General features: G+C 39.2%; 2 protein-coding genes across 3 annotated transcripts in view; both read right to left on the bottom strand.

Moving 5' to 3' along the window:
- Positions 1 to 8857, bottom strand: part of LOC139648429 (protein mono-ADP-ribosyltransferase PARP14-like) — a 32172-nt gene extending 23315 nt beyond the window's left edge. Inside the window, exons 1-7 of one of the 2 annotated variants that reach the window (XM_071524547.1) lie at positions 8621 to 8857; positions 7098 to 7180; positions 4410 to 4437; positions 4105 to 4173; positions 2747 to 2920; positions 1105 to 1230; positions 75 to 176 (exon numbers count right to left, since the gene is read on the bottom strand). In XM_071524547.1, coding sequence (XP_071380648.1) covers positions 75 to 176; positions 1105 to 1230; positions 2747 to 2920; positions 4105 to 4173; positions 4410 to 4437; positions 7098 to 7180; positions 8621 to 8795 — 757 coding nt within the window. In that variant the 5' untranslated portion in view covers positions 8796 to 8857. Of the gene's footprint in view, positions 1 to 74; positions 177 to 1104; positions 1231 to 2746; positions 2921 to 4104; positions 4174 to 4409; positions 4438 to 7097; positions 7181 to 7638; positions 7681 to 8620 lie in introns of those variants that run through there. The other variant, XM_071524548.1, reaches the window with a different exon arrangement.
- A 4028-nt stretch (positions 8858 to 12885) lies between these two features.
- LOC139648426 (L-rhamnose-binding lectin ELEL-1-like) lies at positions 12886 to 19237 on the bottom strand. The gene is made up of 6 exons (XM_071524542.1): positions 19160 to 19237; positions 17732 to 17764; positions 17212 to 17262; positions 16349 to 16490; positions 14212 to 14333; positions 12886 to 13187 (listed from the first exon to the last, which is right to left on the bottom strand). The coding sequence occupies exons 1-6, from the start codon at positions 19188 to 19190 to the stop codon at positions 13162 to 13164; spliced, it is 405 nt and encodes a 134-aa protein (XP_071380643.1). The 5' UTR covers positions 19191 to 19237; the 3' UTR covers positions 12886 to 13161.
- Between the last annotated feature and the right edge of the window lie 421 nt (positions 19238 to 19658).

Here is a 19658-nt window from a genome sequence, read left to right as displayed (position 1 = left end):
AAAGTAAGAAAACACATTCAGGAACAGTAGCTCAAACAACATTTCTGGAGGTAATTCAAAGAACAGGTTTTTACCCTCAGGGTCATCAAAAGTGACAGTGGCAGCCTGTTCCTCCGGGATCATGATGATGTTGACTGGCAGAACCCAGCTCTTCTCAAAGAAGAGTTCTAGCATCTCTGTAAAGGAATACAGACATGGTTAGGACAACTTACCAGGAATACAAACATCAAGTACCCACATTTTTAACTGCTATAATATAGATGTTGCAAACAAGAAACTTGTGTAAAGGGTTGAAAAGATGAAAAGGGGTTTTAACTCATCAACAACATGTCTTCCCCATGTGTTGAAAAGAATACAAGTTATACAGGTTTCATAGTGTGATATGTATTTGCATTTTTATTTGCATTTGATTTTTAAATCTTTGAAATGTTTAAAACCTTTCAACCAGAAGTACTGACTGAACTGTCTTAAGATTTTAGGAGTAGCATAATTATGTTATATAAGTATGTTGATAATTGGCTACATTAACAAGTGAGATAAAGACCTCAAATTGTTTCTTTCCTGTGATTGCAAACCATGACTTTTACACTACCTTTTCTCTACATGTAACTACCGGTAGCCTTTGTTTGACTTGTCAAAAACAATACAAATTAACTGATTGGAGTTTAGTTTCGTAAAGTCCATGGACTTTACAAAACGGTGTCCTGCCCAAGCCCGCCAACAGGGGGGGACAGCTGGGTCAGCTGTCCTGGGCCCTGGGACCAGGGAGGACCCAGGAGTTCCCTCTAATTGTCCATAAACTTCTGGAATATTTAGTCAACAATATACATTTGTGAGAATCTAAAGATGGTATTTGTGAGTCAAATAGAAGCCGAATATGAGATCATTTTTTCCCAGGCACAGGCAAGATACCCGGTGGCCCTGCCTTTCCTCTGGGAGACCCTGTATATTGTATTGAATTTGTCATGATATCTCTGCGACAAGAAAAATGACTCTACATTTATTCTCCTTGGCAAATGAAGTGATTCTGACTTTGGTATTCACCTCTGTCTATTTTGGAGCATGACACATCAGCCAGATTTGCATGTTTTGGAATGGTGTTACCTTTCACCATGGTGGGAGGAAGACTCTCGACTCGGATGCTCTTTGTTGCCTCCAGCAGCCGAGCGGTCAGTCCGTGTCTCTGGAGCTTCACGCTGCTCTGGCTCACAGTGAGGAACCTCTCCACATCTGCAAAATATATCTGTTACTCCTCCAAACCTAAACAATCTTATCACATACTGTATATACTGTATGTGAAGTTTCATTCCAAAATATATACCATATGGATATATACCATTTATGAAGCCCTTCATTTTTATATGTTGACAAAGTGAAGGGTTTGATTCCAGGAACAGCGGTCGCCCTGTTCCTCTGCTATTCTCATTTCAAAGTGAAATGTATGGAAACCCATCCGACCGATGAGGAGAAGTCTGAGGCAGAAGGCGTGACTCTGTCCCGTCAATCACTCCTCCTGGCACTCACTAGGAGTGGGAGGCGTGTCGTTCCTTGTGTTCGTTTGAATCTCCGGAGATTTGATCTCTTTCTTCCAAATTTACCTACAGCAGCTTTAAGTAGGCTAACTCCTTAAGCATTAATTTTACATTTGGAAGGACATATACATTGTTTATTGGATATTTTGGTCTCGGTTTTGACTCAAAGTCAACTGGACTTGGAGAAAAGTACGACTCAAAATCACTTGAATGCAGGGTGTGTCTAGTCCAAGTCTGCATTCACGTGCTTTATGGTCGGAAAATTGGAGAACATTTCCTCAACTGTTTACACACATTGCCAGCCTTCTAGGCTAACGTTAGGTTTCGAGCTAGCAATAGCCTAGCTAGCAAGCAATCTTATGCAATCTAGTTCACCCACAAATTATCTATTATCTATTATCATTATCTATTCATCCTCATGCCAGTACAAACTCGGGTAAGTGGTTTTTCTTCATACAACTAAGCAGGAGTTCTCCAGGCTTGCTGCTGGAGAAGCTTTCTTCCAAACAACAATTAGGTAAATGGAGTCCAGTCCTTCGGCTTCAAAAAGGGAAACAAATGTCCATAAAATGACTCCATAAAGCTCGTGTAGTATAATCCAAGTCTTCTGACGCCATACAATCGCTCTGTGAGTGGAAAAAAACTAATTTGATTCATTATTTAGGCTAATGAGAATCAAGTCAATTGGCATTGTCTTTACTTCCGCATTACCAAACCTTGCGGCCACAGTGGCTGCACAAGGTTTGTGTGTGCGACAGTATGCAACCTCCATCTTGTGATGTTTGGTAATGTGGAAGTAAGTACAATGCCGATTGGCGAGATTTTCATGAAATAAGGCCGAAGGAGTGGATTCCATTTACTGCAATTGTTTGGAAGAAAGCTTTGTACTGGCATGAGGATGAGTGGATCATTTTTGGGTGAACTATTCCTTTAAGCTATTTCAGGGGATTATGAATGTAAATATCACAGGAAATTGAATGCCGCAGCACTTCCGTTCACGTAAGACTCTGTGCTCTGTGCTCTGTTCAGCCATGTTGGAAACAGCCATTACGTCACAACTCGGCCAATTTGTGCTGCATCTACAATCCTGATTTCTCAAACTTGATCACCCGACAGAATAAGGTGTTCGTGTGGCACTTCCTGGTCGGAAACTCATTCAGACAGTAAGGCGGTCCTGACTGCAGCATGTTAACTGCAGGCATGTTGTTTCGTACCAGTGGGGTTGTTGAAGGTGACCACCGCTCTGTTGGCCTCCCAGATGATCTCCAGGCTGTAGCTGCTCTCGTCCAACCCCGACACGTTCTCCACCAGCATCAATAGCAAATCCCTGGACATGCTGTCTGAGACGTTGTCCAACACTACAGACAAGCTCTGGACAGCCTGCGCTTCTGAGGAGAGAACAAAAAAAAAAAACTTTTCTACCTTTCTTAATGCCTGCAAAACTCTCTTTTGGCAGTATTGATATTTTGGTCAGACCAACATGTGTTTTTCTTCCATATCTGCCCTCTCTCCCACATCCTCCCCTTCCCTGCTTTCCTCTCCCCCTCAGTAAAGCGCATTTTAATGAAAATAGCATCTCCACATGTAAACTGATGCTATTTGAGGGGTATTTGGGGTTGAAAAGGGTCTCCGCGTAGGTGTTGCGTACCTGCCCAAAAACCTCAACATTGATCATAGGGGCGATCATGATGTGTGTTGTTAGGGAGCTGTCCACTTCCATCCACAGCTACGGAAGAGGATTAGGGCCACATGTGAAAAATGTATTTGAGTTCTGACTTTAAAGTCAGAATTCTGAGTTTAAAGTCAGAGTTTAAAGTCAGAATTCTGACTTTAATCTCAGAATTCTGACTTTATTCTCAGACCTCAAATACATTTTTCACATGTGGCCCTAATCCTCTTCCGTACACAGCAGACTGCAGTCAAGATGAAACAATTTGAAGAGAGGCTTGCAGAAGAACTAGAGTATTTCAACATGCTACGTGCACATCAATGCAGAAGTATGAAAACTTAAATGTAAACGCCGCCGCCTTCTTTACATTTGTGCTTTTCATTACGTTACGACTATAAAATGTGCTTAACATACCTCTTTCCTTCAATTTATCTACAGTTGCACTAAATGTAAGCATTGTGACAATATCTAGTGGGGTTCGACAGATATGGATTTTTGAAGGTTGATACAGATACGGATATTTTTGTATTGAAGCTGCCGATAGACAATATTTTGTGCCAATATTCAATAGGTTCAAATTTGACCATCTTCTGGGCGTCCTGGTGGCTCAGTGTAGAGTTGTCACAGTCGTGCCATTTTTACACCGGTGTTCCTTCCCTCCTCATCACTGGTCATACCGGTTAAATCTCCTTTTGCTACTAGAGGGTCTAAGCGCTATTAAAGTCAGTGTCACGAAAAACGAAAGTGAAACTTAAAATTCTATAATTTGATCTAAACCTGTAAGTGTTTGTAACGGTATTCGTGCACAGTAACACTTTTTAATCAGAGATTTATGAATTAAGGTAAAATTAAGGGAAATACTTAGACATGACACGACACGACACACACAGAGTTTGGCTTTACCCTCTTTGTCTGCTCTAGGGCCTCCATTCCCAGGTCCTCCTTTAGAGTCAGGGGAATCTTTGGACAAATCTATTAATAAAATCAAATTATTTATTTGCATGTATACAAATGATAAAACATAAGAAAAAACCCCAGATTTTGCAAGTGAGGGGGAAAAAAAACAGTCAAAGAGCTTACACCCCCACCCCTCCAAAATAATAATAATAAAAAAAATCAAGTATATGATATTGACTGAAATTTCCTCCACACGCTATCATAAAACCTATATGATTAAAAAAAACTCCAATGTTTTGAAGTAATTTTACCTGAGACGTCATCACTTTTTGGTGGGATCTGGGAGGAAAAGAAGAGAAGCTCTGATCACACATAATGAAATGGCTGTTTATCAGGCCTGGTGAAAAACTGTGTTATATGCAGGCTGGCATCACAAGACATGTACTGTATCTGCACATTATATCTGTGGATAAGCAGAACATTCGCTTTTTCTTTAACAAAAGCCTTAAAAAATATACACTACAAGTGAACAGTCTGGACCCACCTGACTGAATGTTCTGTGTTTTTCATTCTCTTAAAGCCATTTTGATCTAAAGGCTTCTGCTTAAATGCTTGAAATGAGTTTCTTAGTCAAATATAAATAGTGAAGTTGATCTTATGTATGAATTTCTTTCCAAAGCCTTTGCCTTTCCATCAAGGCAAAGAATCTAAAATATAAGATAGTTGTGATTTGTTTAATTGCATAATTCCATTTGTGCTATTTCATAGTTCTGATGTCTTTACTATTATTCTAAAATGTGGAGAAAAAAAAAAGTGGTGTGTCCAAACTTTAGACTGGTGGTGTACATAATATTTGTGCTGTTTGGTTTACACTTTCATCCAAACCAGCTAACAGGTTCTAGAATACATTTGTTTAGCGTGTGGTCCCAGTGGGAATCAAACCCTTCACCCTGGCAGTGCTACTGCCTTGCTCTGCCCATTGAGCCACAGAGGACCAGGGTTCGACTGATATGGGATTTTCAAAGGTGATACCGATATTTTGTATTGAAGCTAAACAATAGATGATATTCAATTTCACATTTGACCATTTTCACACAATATTCAGTGTTTCCCCCAGAGTTTTGAAACAGCATTTAGACCATCATGGGACACTAAAACCCAGACTAGAGTTGTCACGGTGCCATTTTGACACCGGTGTCATTTCCCTCCTCAACACCGGCCATACCCGTTATACCGCCTGTCGCCACTAGAGGGTCTGAGCGCTATCAAAGTCAGCATCACTAGTGAAATCAAAGTGAAACTTAAAATTCCTCTCCAAACTATTAATGGCATTTGTAAACGGTAACACTTTTTACTCAGACATTTCTAACACTGCTCAACACTCAGAGTTAATGTGAGCACAGTGCAGATTCTGGCATATCGCCCTTCTTTAGGCTCCCATTGGATTGTACTGGACTCATTACTGTCACTAGGTAAGGACAAATAATTAATCCTATTCATCCTAATCTGTCATATTAGTGATCAGATATTAGCGATCAGTATGTTGTTAGTATGTCCATTTATTATTTAGTAGCCTAACTTGAACATCGAAGCTCTGTAAATGTGCTTTTATTTTACAAAATACAAAATAACGGTATTCCCGGTGTGGGGCTGATAACACCGGTGTGGACTCCAAGACCGTATGCCACCCGTGACACCGCCCACCGCGACACCCCTAACCCAGACTGATGAAATGGTTTTAGTGTTAGCAGGCAGAGTGAACCCCACCACCCTACCCCCCACACCTGCACGCGCACACGTACACACATGCCTATTCAGTGGCAGGGCAATTCTGGGATACATTATTGCCTTTAAATGAATAATTATTTTACAAAAAACCTTACTGAACCTATAAATTCAAAAAAGCAGAAGAAATATGTCATGTCAGGTTTTCCAGACTGTTTCTCTGTAGCTGTGGTCAGGGAGGAACCTCATATCAGATGTTGACTGAGTGGATGATATCCAATATTTATTAAAAGGCTAATATTGGCTGCTCCGGTTCAATTAGTAAATGTTTCACTTATATCTATAAAGTTTTCAGTGGTTAGTAACTACTTTATTGATAACCTAATTGCACCAGGTTGCTGTGCCAAGTTTTAAAACAGCCGATCAGGTGGAACCATGAACAAGACAACAACAGAGAGACAGTACAAAGTGCAGCAGTGATATAATATAAAACACATGTGAGTTCACAGGAGAGGAAACCTAACCTCGCCCTGTCATAAAGGAGCTGGTGACTCATTTCATTATATACCAATACAGACAGAATAACTACACTCACCGGCCACTTTATTAGGTACACCTGCATGTTAACACAAATAGAAGTATCTCTCCACAGAGATGATTTTGAACCAATGAGATCGATGCACAATGATGCATGCACTAGTAAGAAAGAGATCTCATTGGTCCAACTTCTGAGAACATAGCGGGGGGATACCAGTTAGGAGAGATACTTCATGTTTGAGAGACCGGATCTACTTTCAGTTTTGAATACAAATGTTAGTGTAAACCAAGAATAGAAACACAAAATGACAACGCACCCAGGATGCTTTGTTGTCTTAAAAGCAGGATCTGTTGTTGAATCTGTTCACCAACGTGTTAAATGTCAGTTTCATTCAAATGAATGGGAAGTAAAAAGCTGAACGCTACAGACTGGTCCAGCTGCATTCAATCTTGGTGAGTAGTTTATTCTCTGGTTTTCATGGCGGTCGTGTGCCAAATAACTCCCATGTTAAAACTAAGTAGAATATTGCAGGAAGCAATGGGGCTGATGGGAAATGTAGTTTTGTGGAGAAACATTAGAACTAACAATACTACTGGTGTGAGATAGAGGAGACCAATCGTCTAACCATGCTGTCACTTATTTACTCTAATTACACCAAAGTGACACTATTAATTTGACAATGACATATTAATGGTTAAAATGATACACCTGGCACCTTTAAACAGCCTTTACTTACTGATTGAGAAAACAGCTGCAGCTTCAGACTTTCATTCTCCAGAGTAACTTCATGGTTTTCCCTCGCAAGGACTCTCTGTCTCACTGGAATAAAAGGAGACAATTGTGTGTTGATAAGTTTTATAACTGCAAATCATTCCCTAATAACTGGATCAGGACCTAAACTGTGTAACTCTGGATGAGCCCTTACAAAAACAAACTTACAGATTTTACAGTAGAAAGGTAATATGTAAAACTCCCCATGGGAAAAAGTCCCTGATGTTAAACTATAAAGACACTACAGGAGAAAAAATATATTATTAAGTATGATCAGGTCACTATAAACTCACTACTGACTGCCACAGACACTTTATTAAATCCCTGTAGGAATTTATTCTCCATCTTTGTTGCTCAGCCTCATTCCTGTGGTGTTTCTGCTCTGCTCTTCCCACAGATCACCTGTCAATCAAAACAGTGTGGGCGGAGCTTGGATTTTCTCTTGATGCAGTTTGAGTTTCTCTTTTCTCTGTCTGTTCAGCCATGGTGGCTATCACTGCTCATACCCAGTTCTTCTTCTTCTGTTGATTCCAAATGGACAATGGAAAAGATTTATGAACTGGATATAGGTTGAATCACTGTTGTGTTAGAGCAGAGAGAGAGAGGAGAACTGAAATTCATATAAAAATGTCACAGATTATTTCTTTAGAGTAAAAAGCTTCATAAGGATGTTATTAGTTAAAGATGACCATGTAAGAAGTAAGAATACTAGTCAAGAGATTTTCATTACAGCAGCGCAATGTTCTGTATTCAAAAGCATATTCACAATCCAGAGATGCAGAATTAAAGTATCATCCATTCTATTCTTTACTATTGTCCCTATTGTATGTACATACAGTGCAAAAAATATTTAGGCATTTTCATGTTTAATCAGATGCTGACATATAATCACCTAAATTTCTTATATAACAAGTCTTCATCCTGTCACTTTGTCCAAGCAAGAAGGAATTTACCTCAACTGCAATGCATGCTGGGAAGTATGCCAATAAGCCAACAATGTTTCTTCACAAACTTTAACATGACCAGTTCAGTGAAGGCTTTGTAACAAATCCTTTTAATTTAGGCTATAGCTTTAAGTCACAAGTCGTGAACTCGCGGTTAGAAGTTATGAAGCTGATAATTAGTAATTAATTTGAAACTGACAAACACATCTATTTGCACTGAGCTAATGACTGAAGATGAGTTAACTTCACTAAACGGCAGTAGGAGTTTGTTCAGTTTATAATACATTACCAAAACATCTTCCTTACAGTGGGACGATGCACTGTGTTAAACTGCGTAGGCTTATTATAAACAGACTATGACTTAGTGTATTCCATGGGTCCATCCGTGATGATGACATGCAGAACAGCGATTCTCCCCAATAACAAACTATATGCTGGACTAGTCGAAATGACACAGCCGAATCGTCTATCAGAAACTTCTATTTAAAACTGAATCGTGTCCAGTGGAAATGGGCTCCGGTAGTTAGTCGGCAGACAGACTCACCCTCATCCGATTTGAAGTGAACCGTCGCTCTGTCGTCCTCCGCCTCCACCCGGCACTCTCCTCCGTTTGACTTCTTCTTGCTCTGGAAATAGACCTGAAGTTTATTCTTGACGGCTTTGGACCGGGCCGGGGTCCAGCCGCCCTGCACGGTGATGGGATAAGGGAATTCCTCCATACTGTTTTTCTTTTACCCCACACTGGCTGAAAGAAGCGACGGAGTGACGCTCTCTCTCTGCCGAGCCAGGCTGCAGCGGTCTGGTTTCACTTTTGTTTTCAAGCTGACTTACGGGAAAGGTAAAGTATCGGTATCGCTCAGAACCTTCGCTTTTAATGGCAAGTCACGGCGCAATTTGTCATGTCCAAGCCCGTTAAATAGTTATATGTTCTTAAAGAGTTTGTCCCATCTGAAGAAATATCTGTTCCCCGTGTGATGAAATGGGAGGTGGAAGCTATGGATCAGGCTGTCCGTCAAACGTGATTATATTCAGGTCACAGTGGAAAGAACACTAAAACATCCAACTCAAGTAGAAGTAGGCCTACAATTACTTTGTAGAGGTAAGTATTAGTAAAAGTACTGGTGTAAAAATCTACTGCAGTAAAAGTAAAAAGTGTCTCATTTAAAATTAGTAAAAGTTCCTGAGTTCCTCTTTAGAACAGAGAATATTGTCAGCTGTGATCTTTTCCATGTGATTCTAAAAGGAGAGAGGACAGACTTCACACTAGATTCTTTTCACTGGAAACATTAGAAATTAGAAAATAAAGTGCAGAAACAAAATAAAGTCAGATTCCTCTTCTCACTGTGAATGGATCCACAGTTTGTCAGTTCACGTTGATCCAGTTTCTGTTGCTGATGGAGAGACACACAATCTGTTCTGTGATGGATTTAAAATAGACTGTACAAGCTACTTCATATAATATACTCAAAAAAGTACAAGTACACAAAAAAAGCTACTTAGTTACTATAACCTGACACCACTGGTGCGATTTTGAAAAAAACTGGGAGGGAAGATGCATATTGGCTCTGTTATCATTTAGTAAACTAAAACTAAAACTAAGATGAAAACTAGATGCCAAAAAGTATTGTTGCAAACTGAAATAAAAATGATAGTGGAAAAAACTAAAACTATATTGTTTACTTGCAAAGTTAATTAAAATAGAATAAAAATTACATGTGGAATGTTTTTAGTTTTCATCTCTCTGTTCATGTGCAAGGTAAAAGACAATGAAAAAAGACAGAATTCTTTTGTCATTTTCACTGAATGCTAGGCTAACTGAAAAACTGTAAATATGTAAGTGATGATGTAGGTAAATAACATTTTAAAAGTATTTATGATTCATAGTTTGTATCACACAGTAGGCCTACCTATTGTAAAAATACACAAAATACCTGTTCTGAAGTTCTGTCATTGTCCTTTTAAGAAACACTAAAATATTTTACAAAATACTAAGTAAAAACTAAACATTTGTGAAAAATAAAAACTACATCTATGAAACTAAACTGAAATAAAATTGAAGACTATGTAAAAATAGAAAACTATAATAAGCCTGCTGTGTTCAGGCATTTAAAAACATTACACTAATTGGCCTGATGGGGGCGCTCAAATTAAAGAAAAAAAATCTCTGTACTCCACATGTTGCTGAATGAGTTGAACGAGTTTGAGTTTGTATCGTAACGTCGTTTAAAACTCTCCTTATAAGCTAAATCAGCATTTTATAATTTAGTTTCTTAAGAAACAAAGTCAAATATTTTACCTAAATATTTTACATATGTTCTACAGTCCTACATTAAAATGTGTTTAAAAATGATGAATGTCTTGTGGTTGATAGGATTTGCCTTTTATATGCTTCCCCTTGGACAGATAAGGCACTTTTAAAGGTATCTCCTATTACTACTATGCTGATAATGTTCAATTATGTCTCATTTAAACCTCAAAACATAGCTAAATTGTCAGTTTTAAATAACTGCCTAAACACTATGCAAAACTGGATGGCAGATATTTTTTTACAGCTAAATGCAGACAAAACAGAAATCCTTATTGCTGCCCCTCCTAGTCTTGTCCCTAAGATAAGGGATGGTCTTGGGTCTCTTACCTTGTCGGTTAAACCCTCCATAAGAAATCTAGGTGAAAAAGGACTGTATAGTCTAAACTTGACATGTGATGTAAATTACTATTCTTGCCTGATTAGGGAGTATAAGGATGACTGGACCATAGAACCTCTAACTGGTGTGCACATTTAAACACAAGGATCCAAGAGCCATTTAACCCTTTATTGGTGAGGGGAATGGATGAATGGGTGATTGTCCTGTACAATAAACAAACATGAATCAATATATGGCCATGCACACCAAACTAGGAATAATAAACCAAAGTAAATAAATTAGCTTACAATATTAATGCATCCGCTAAGTTTAAGAAGGAATCTTTCAAGCCTTCATCAGGATTCTATTTATGGAAAACATAAGTAAATACAGGATAGCAAATATACAACCACTTCTCCTTTAAATTAGACAGTTTGCCTTACTTACAGGTTTCAGCTTTATCTCACAGGTAAGTGTATCAAACAGCTCCAAAACAATATATTATGATCTGTTAGGAAATTGGATACACACATTAAATTAGGATGCGTAGCATATAGACATAACTAAAACAATAAGTAATCTAAAACAGATTGGCAGAATCATTTCAAACAAACTTACTGGTGTCACTGCATGGTCTTAGACAAAGGATTTGAACAGAACACACCCAGCTCTTATATAACCTCCCCTCCTCTAAACTCCTCCCCTGTGCACTGACAGGTGAATCTCTCCACCCACTCCTGGTCTCACAGAATTGACATTCTGGCTTGAGATTTTGAACACTAGGTGTCACTATGGACCAGGCTCTGACTCTGGACCAACATGTCAAGTGTCTGATTCGCTCTTGTTTTTTCCAGCTGAGAAACATTGCAAAGCTCAGGCCCATTGTGTCTCAAGTGGAGATGGAAATGTTAATTCATGGTTTTATATCGTCCTGTCTTGATTATTGTAACTCCCTCTTCACCTGCCTCAGCAAAACATCCCTGGATCGTTTACAAGTGGTCCAAAATGCTGCTGCTAAACTCCAAAAGGTCTCATGTGACACCGATTCTGATCGCTCTTCACTGGCTCCCCATCACATTCAGAATCCAATTCAAAGTTCTTGTGATCTCCTATAGAGCTCTGCATGGTCAGGCCTACATTAGAGATCTACTGCAGCCCTGTGTCTCCAGCAGGTCTCTTAAGGTCCTCTGATCAGGGTTTGCTGGCTGTTCCTCGATCTAGGCTAAAAACTGAAGGAGACTGAGCTTTTGAGGTTGTGGCTCCTAAACTTTGGAACTCTCTCCCTCTGGACTTAAGATCTGTGGACACCTTTAAAAAGCAGCTCAAGACCCATTTGTTTAGACTTGCCTTTGAGTCATTTTCTATTTACTTTTGTTTTTATTGTGTTTTTTTTGTCTGTTTTTATTGTGCTTTATGTCTGTATGTATGTTTATGCTTTATTTCCTCTGTGAAGCACTTTGTGACGTCTCTGCTCTCGAAAGGTGCGATATAAATAAAGTTACTTACTTACTTACTTGATATGATAAATAAATGTTTTGGTAGTTGAAGCATATTACAGTACTGTTTTTTAAAGTTTTCATCTTAATAATTAGATAATATCGTACATCGAGATAATTTTGACCAAGATAATCATACTATGAAATTTGGGATGTTTACTGCTGAATGGTTTTGTATAGAAGTTATACTGTAGGTGTGAACAGTCAATCTTTTCGTCTGAGTAGGCTTCACTTTTTCAAATGATGACTTCCCAAATCTCATTTTGTAAGAAAACTCATTAAAACATGTCAACCATATGTCAATCAAACCGTTTGTGCAACATGTTTCTTCATGCTGCAATCTACTCTGTTAAAAGGTCTTTAAAATCATTATATGATCTTTGATTTAATTCAGTTCCCAAAAAAAAAACCTAATCAGTAAAACTCACTAGTGAATGTTATTGGATCTATCTTGAACCCTTTTCTTACAAAACAGGAACATTTCAGAGGAAGCAATCATCGGTTTTGTAAATATTGAGGAATGAACATCAGGAAGCTTTTTTCCCCCCAAAAAAACACACAGTGTTGTGGAATGAAAGACTTTACTTTTTTACTTTTCAGTGAAGCTGTGTGAGTTTCTCGGCTAAATAAAACACAAAGAAACAAGTGACGGGTCGTTTTTCAATTTTACTGATTTTGAAATGTGTGAATTCAAATACAGACCAAGCAGCATCTTCATTCACATACCAGAGAAGATTTTAGATATCTTACAAGCTCTCCCTGCTTTATTAGACAGAAAACAGTAGAGAAACAGATGGTGAAGTGTTGTGAGTGGGACTCTAACCCACGTCCTTCTGAGTACGCTGTATGTGCTGAACCCGCTGCTCTGCAGGTCGGCCTGATGTTGAAACCTGAGGTGATTCTGGCTGGAGTCTTATCTGTCTGCAGCGATGAACAATAAAGTTTTAAATGCTGGATGTTGAGAGTCAGACTTCAGCGGCTGGTTCAACGTCTGTATGGAAAAACACAAATAACAGCAGTAGTATTTTAATATTTGGTAAAAATGACAAATGAACACAAAAATGATGTAATAAAAGACTTGAGCTGGTGCATCACAGTGTTGGTAAACACTACTACAACCAGCGGTGGAAAGAATGTGCGATTCCAGTAGAAGTACTGTTACTTTGCTGACATTCTACTGAAGTAGAAGTACAAGTACTGGTGTAAAAATCTACTGCAGTAAACGTTAAAAAGTGTCTCATTTAAAAGGCTCAGAGTAAAAGTTCCTGAGAGACGAGTGTGTGCTGAGAGTGTTTTTTCAGAGATCCTCCTGCCTGAGTTACTCTAAAAGGAGAGAGGACAGAGTTCAAACTAGACACACAATCTGTTCTGTGATGGATGGATTTAAAATGGAAACAAGGACAAAACTGAAGGAGAAATGGACTTAAGTAAAATTACTGACTTTAAAATATACTAAAAAAAAGTACAAGTACACAAAAAAGCTATTCCATTACAGTAACGTGAGTAAACGTAATCAGTTACTTCCACCCTTGGGTACAACATATGCTTGTTACTAACCTGGTCTAACTATTTCCAATGCAAATCAACTTGTTCCAAGACTTTTCTTGAATTATCTTGAAACAAATTGGTCAATCTGCATTATTTCAAAATACTATCACTTGTTCTTGAAACAGTGAAACTTATTTCTTTCTCCTTTCAATTCCAACACTCAGACATATTCAGTACAAATGCATATTTTCATTCAGACTGTATTTGTGCGTAAAGGTTTTTACTGCCTCATAGCACAAAATTACCATAATATATTTGTTGATAGAGTTATTGATCAATACCAACAACTGAATGATTTCTGGCTTTTAACACTCAGTGTCCAGCCGGAACTCTGTTTTGATGTACATTAATGTAGTCAAAGGAAGGAGGACAATAACATGGGAGTGTGTGTGTGTGTGTGTGTGTGTGTGTGTGTGTGTGTGTGTGTGTGTGTGTGTGTGTGTGTGTGTGTGTGTGTGTGTTCTTACTGTCCGGCTCAGGTTTGGCACAGTTGTAGGAGACCTGCAGGTACCTGGTCTGCTCCTTACAGTCATATTCACCAAACACCAGCTCAGTCACCGGGACTTTACAAGACCGCCTGTTATTACAGCTGGAGAGACAGACAGGCAGTCAGACAGACAGACAGACAGACAGACAGACAGACAGACAGACAGACAGGCAGGCAGACAGACAGACAGACAGACAGGCAGGCAGTCAGACAGACAGACAGGCAGGCAGACAGGCAGGCAGGCAGTCAGACAGACAGACAGGCAGACAGACAGGCAGGCAGGCAGGCAGACAGACAGACAGACAGACAGACAGGCAGACAGACAGACAGACAGGCCATTATTCAGCCTGAGATTTCCTCCTATTTAGCCGAAACAAGCATGGCCATCCTGCGTTACTACAACTAATTTAATGAACTTCATTTAAACAAATGTTAGTTTTGATGGTTTGTCTGTCAAACTACAAACCTGTGATGAAGCTGCATGTGTATAGAAGATGTTCATTTTCACAACACAACCTGTCAGCTCCACGGCTCAGATTAAACTGTCTGTCTGTCATTTGATTGTGTGTTTGTTTAATGTGGCCCGGCTTCCCAGTTGAGTGGAGTTTTCCATTTTTAAGCACTGTAATTGGCCGAAGGTCCAAACATCACCCGGCTGGAAAACTTTGATCACAAAACGAACCGAGCCAGTAGTTTAAGCTCCTAAAACAGGTACAGCCACCGGTACTGCTTTGGATTTATTTTTTCAGAACCAGACGTTCTGCGTTACATCGTCAAATTCACTACCGGAACGTCGTACCGATGCGTTCCGGTCCAATGACCCCCTTGATATAGCCTAGATTTGTTTCCTCTGTCAAGACACTCGAGGCTAGTCAAAAAACATTCCTGGCTAAAGCCTCAGAAACCTGATGCTGATGACAGGAGCAATGTGGCGTTTAGCCATAGGCGAGAGGCGCCCTCTAGAGGCCATCTCACAAAGTGACATCTCACTAAGCATTACCTGACTGACTGACTGATTGAATCCATCACCTGAATTTGCTGCGTGATGCCCCCTGCTGCACCCTGGGAAAAACAAGCTCGTCTCCTCCCTCACTGTTTAAAAGTGGTGCTCACCTCCTCCCAAAAACAATTTTCATAGCCTAATGGCGGAATCAATGAAGTGAACGAGTAAACTTGTTAAACTAGTAAACTTGCTACCTGCCTCTTCACTTGTCATTGTGGGACATGTGACCTTCAGCAGGAGAAAGATCTGTCAAAGTGAGACTGGTAACCAGTGAGACTTCTCAGGAGGTACAGTTAGCTTTGCTATCCGCCTTTATCCTTCCATTTGTCCTTCATAGGCCTCCGTAGTGCAGTGGCTTTGCTGTGTGTTATTTACAAATGTGTTGTGGTCTCTGTCGCCCTCTAGTGGTCAGAGCATTTCGCTTATTGCAGCTTTAACGTGTCGGTTAGTGTAATTAGTGTAATTATTCTGACAAAGTGTGTTCTGAATTCCCCGTCTTTCACCAGCAGGGGGTATCACTACATAAGGTACAGTCTGGGAATTCGTTCAGACAGTGAGTAACTAAAGGGGCCTTCTGGGGGTCCTATACATGGCTCTGCTGTAGTTTTTCTCTCTCTAATCTGGACTGTCGGTGATTGAGCAGCATATGAGTGAATGAGCAAATGTAAGTTGGCTGAAATGTGTAATTAGTTAAATCTGTCGTTATTGTTGCATAGCCTGTACCCTGTCAGCTGTTGTTGATTCATTTGGTCATTACCACCTCATAAATAATTATAATGCCACGATCGCTAATACTAAATCGCTAATGCTAACGCTAATCTGCTAATATCTTTATGTTAATGTTAATTTGCTGCTGCTAGCTATTTTAACCCAATGCTGGTTTGTGTACTGACTTATTTCTTTGTTGTGTATTGATTTATAATTCCAGACACCATATGACTGTTCAAGATTATGGCACTGTGCATTTATGGCATTAAAGTCTGAAGGAATCTGAGATCCCTGCTCCCGTGTCACTCTCTGATCGGAGATCTACTGTAGATGAAGAGACTAGCCTAAGTTTTTCTGAGAAGACGCAACTACTACATCTTATATCTTCAATAAAGTGTTTCCTTACAGGTCCTCCACCACCATCTCGACAAAGGGGAAGGTGCAGTAGGTGTCCGGTCCGTCATCCGGGTGGCGCTTTCCCTCCCCACACCTCGTCCCAACACCAACCTTATACAGGATGTGGTTCAGCTTTATCTTACTGCCAACCTCTAGAGGAGAGGAGGAGGGGAGGGAAAAGGAGAGGAGAGGAGAGGCGAGGCGAGGAGAGGAGGAGATTAGGGAAGAGTAGAGGAGAGGAGGAGAGTAGTGAATGTGCGTGTGTGTGTGTGAGCGAGAGAAAGAGAGAGAGTGACAAACGAGTCAAAAGAGTGAAAGAGAGAAGGGGAGGAGGGGTTTTAGCATTTTGTGTTTCTCAAAATTAAAACTACATTTCCCATAAACCCGTTGCCACCTTTCTCAAAGATGGTCGTTTCAGAAACAACTGACTGGACTAAAATCAAGTAATATGTTTCCCTATTGACAATTTTCACATTAAAATCAATTGAAATTGTTAGATGTGTGCTATTTTTTACGCCTTACAGCCATAAATGTGTTCATTTTGAAAGGCTTTGTCTCAAAGCGGGGACTTCCGCCTGCCATTTCATTCTTCTTCTTCTTCTTCTTCTTCTTCTTCTTCTTCTTCATCTTTGCTAGTATCGCAAGGTATTGTGGGATTCCCTATGGCCCCTACCTGAATGAGACAGAACTACAACTGGGAAATTTAGACTTGTTTGGTCTTGTTTGTTTCCAATTATTTCTCAAAATTAATGTGATAATGATTTATTGATGTTAAAATGATACACAGAGCAGCTTTAATGTGTGTGTGTGTGTGTGTGTGTGTGTGTGTTTGTGTGTGTGTGTGTGTGTGTGTGTGTGTGTGTGTCTTCTTACCACATGATATTTCAACGGTATCGTTGAGACAGGCGTAGACCACCTCCCCCTCTGTTGAAACACATCATCATCATCATCGTCATCATCATCATCATCATCATCATTATACTGCTAAATAGACACATACAATTTTTCATTCTTTTGTCTAGAGTAATAGACATTTTTACAGTTTTTTCAAATTTTCAACCCTTTGCATCTCGTTTTGTCTCTCTTTTTATTTCGAGTTGCGTATCTCTAACCTCTATCAGACTGTGAGATCAGAACTAGAAAAATATCTTCTTATGTTTTTAAATTATAGAATGAGGGTTAAACAGGTTTCAAGGGTCTAAGGGTCATGAAACTCGTAAATGACCAAGGAGACTTGCAATTAAAGTAAGAAAAAAAGAGTAAGAAAAATAAAAAATACCAAAGTTGCATCCCTCCCCCTCTCTCTCTCTCTCTCTCTCTCTCACTCTCTCTACTTTGAACTGTCAAATAATGTGGAAAAAGCCAAAGAAATAATCTTTAAAAGAAAACTTACCAGCACCAGTGAAGTACCAAGCTGCAGCCAGCACTGAAAACAGAAGAACATCCGCGTTACACATTTTATAAGTGAAAATGAAAAAAATATAAACTATTTGTGATTTGCCAGCTTACAAAATCTATATATTATTAGAATGGCAACTGTCTCTGTAGTTGCTACTCTGGTAAACCATCCTAACCAGTTCACATAGAAACATCTAACCTGCTACACTACATTAGTCCTAGATTAGTTGCAGTTAAAGAACAAGTGAGTAAAATGTCTGCATGTGTGGAGTTTCATCCCTAAATGAGTTTTGACAAATTTGGCCCTTGGTCCGACAAGATGCTGGCATGAAAGTCAAACTTTTGCCAGTTGGCTATCTTAAGGTTAGAAAATAATATACAAATATATCAAACCAAAATATAACTGCAACATGCAACAATTTCAAAGATTTTACTTGGTTAGAGTTTGTTTAAGAAAATCATTCCATTGAAAGAAAATCTTGGCAAATGAGAAATGTTCACTAACAGAGATGTAAAAAGATTTGACAGAAATTAACTTTTCTTGGATATGATATTGTTTTAGCTAATGAAACATGGGACTGAAACTTTACACGTTGCATTTATATTTTTGTTCAGTATATATAATATAATATACACGTATATATAGCTATATATTATTATTATTATTATATATTTTTTTTTTGTTCAAATACTGACTATTGATCTACCCGATAATCTTTATCTAGAATGGATATATCATGTTCTGGAATGAGAGTCTTCATTTGACCAGACGTTGTGTCTCAGGTAATCTCATAATCTGTTGGGTTCAGCTCACTTTCAGCTCAAAATTAAATTTCCAATTTATTAAACACCATTACATGTATAAAGTACAGAAAATGGAATGCCAAAGAGAGTAAAAATGAAGCGCATCATACAGCAGTGCACCATAATTAAAATCTACATTTCTATTGGTAACATCCTCATAAGAAGTGGATTTCTTGCAAAATCGAAAAGCCTTTGAAATAAACCGGTTGTCACCTCCATCCCACTGCAAAAATAATGAATTGCAATTTAGTATTTGGACAGCAACACCAAGACATCTAAGGTGAGAGGAGAGTAGAACCAAAACCTTAAAAACCTACTTACAGGTTTATGAGATAAGAATTTATAATTGATTTGTTTGCATATATTAAAACGAAAAGACGAGAAATTATAAATTGCGCTGGCGAGATAACCGAGGAGCTTATAAAAAACAAAAGCAGGCAAAAAAAAAATCAAGATGAAGAAGAAAAACAACTGAATCAAGGGAGAGAAACTTGACAAACCAAACAAACTCAACCAGGAGGAAAATGAAATATTTATGCATCAAGTCATCAAACACTGGTTTTCTAAATGAAGCTAAATGTAAGTGATGTCAGCCCGGTCTTGCGGAGAGGATACTCACAGCTGAAGGCGACCAGTCTCATTGCGAACATGTTGGCGGAGGGTCGGCGTGTCTCCGGTCCGAACCGCTGCGTCTGCGTCTGACAGTGAAAGCAGCATCTGAAGCCGACATCCTGGTATTTATGTGGCGGTCCGACAGACATGCAGACGCCTGCCCATGGCCAGAGGCTCCGACTGGGAACTGTGGGCCTCCTGACCCAGATGTGACAGGAGAACATAAGACCGTGCAGGCCTGCAGGAGAGCTCTATAAATCATTTTTATTTATTCCTTTTAAGTTTTGGGGCCCCCCACTTCTAAATTGTGCCCCTTTAACACTTTAAATCCCAGCTGAACATAATTTTCCTTTATGTTTCTCATTAAAACGCTCAAAAGCAGAGAAAACGGCTGGAAACTATTTTTTCTGCCAACAGGTCACACTGGCTGGTAAATACCAAAATTTCTAGTGTGCATGCATTGTGTAGGTCTATTTACTCTTCCTATATAAGCCTATATAATGATT

This window comes from Centroberyx affinis, unplaced genomic scaffold (assembly GCF_046629955.1).
Source record: "Centroberyx affinis isolate AG114_WGS23_722 - 3 ecotype Tasmania unplaced genomic scaffold, CSIRO-AGI_Caff_v1 ptg001200l_1, whole genome shotgun sequence".
Lineage (NCBI taxonomy): Eukaryota > Metazoa > Chordata > Actinopteri > Beryciformes > Berycidae > Centroberyx > Centroberyx affinis.
This window is presented reverse-complemented; position numbering and strand designations above follow the sequence as displayed.

Excerpts from the sequence above, each read along its gene's own strand:
- LOC139648426 (XM_071524542.1), bottom strand. The coding sequence starts at position 19,190 with ATGTTCGCAATGAGACTGGTCGCCTTCAGCT. Across the intron at positions 14,334-16,348 it reads GAGATGGTGGTGGAGGACCT|CTGTAATAACAGGCGGTCTT; the intron begins GTAAGGAAACAC and ends CTGTCTCTCCAG. Across the intron at positions 13,188-14,211 it reads TGCCAAACCTGAGCCGGACA|ACGTTGAACCAGCCGCTGAA; the intron begins GTAAGAACACAC and ends TTTTCCATACAG.